Source organism: Gavialis gangeticus, unplaced genomic scaffold, assembly GCF_001723915.1.
Source record: "Gavialis gangeticus isolate Ggan-Ray unplaced genomic scaffold, GavGan_comp1, whole genome shotgun sequence".
Taxonomy (NCBI): Eukaryota; Metazoa; Chordata; order Crocodylia; family Gavialidae; genus Gavialis; species Gavialis gangeticus.
The window spans coordinates 71990848-71991621 of NW_017729034.1; the positions used below are offsets into that span (position 1 = coordinate 71990848).

General features: G+C 69.0%; 1 protein-coding gene across 1 annotated transcript in view; it reads left to right on the forward strand.

The window, feature by feature from the left end:
- Positions 1–281: 281 nt before the first annotated feature.
- Positions 282–774, forward strand: part of RSPH3 (radial spoke 3 homolog) — a 22727-nt gene continuing 22234 nt past the window's right edge. The window contains exons 1-2 of the mRNA XM_019527600.1: positions 282–437; positions 559–646. Of these exons, the coding sequence (XP_019383145.1) occupies positions 346–437; positions 559–646 (180 nt within the window). The 5' untranslated portion in view covers positions 282–345. The remainder of the gene's footprint in view (positions 438–558; positions 647–774) is intronic.

Sequence of the window (774 nt, forward strand, 5' to 3'; positions counted from 1 at the left end):
CATCAGGTGCTGTGAAAATGGCATCTGTTCTTTAGTCACAAGAAACAAACACACACCCACAAGTTTTATAAAGGCAAACTCCAAGGGCTTGGCTGACTCCACACTAGGCCTGGTACAGAAAAGCCCGAGCTCCAGGGGAGGAAGCCTCCAGCAGGCAAGGGGGGGAGGGGCGCTGCAGGTGCCCGAGCCCTCCCCCGGAGGAGCGAGGCGGGCGGCGCATGCGCACGGGAGGCTTCGAAGCGCGGGTTTACCTTGGCAACGGTTGCCGGGGAGCGAACGCCCCGTTGCCGCGGCAACGCCGGCCCCGGCCTTGTTCTCCCGCCCCCGCGTTGCAAAGCTGCCGGCATGGCCTCGGCGCAGCCCGCCCGCACCTACAGCTACTTCAGCCAGCCCCGCGCCCTGCCCGCGCGCCGCGCCTACCGCGGGCCCGCCGAGCAGTGAGTGCCCGGCTTGCGCGGGGGCTGCGGCCCGCTGGGTCCCGGGGCTGCAGTGTAATGGGCTGGGATGGGGCCCGAGGGCTGACTGCTGACTGCGCGGTGTGTGTCCACTGTGTTGCAGGCCCGAGGAGCCGCGGCGCTATGCCAACCTCATGTACGACCGGCGCGTGGTGCGGGGCAGCACCTACGCCTTGCCCCAGCTGCCCTGGGTGAGTGCCAGTGGGCAGGGGCTGGAGGAGCTGGCGGGCCCTCCCGGGGTCTCCCCCACCCCTGGCTCCTGCCTAGGGACCCACGCTGTCTGGATGCTCTTGACCACCCGTACACCACGGCTGAGGGA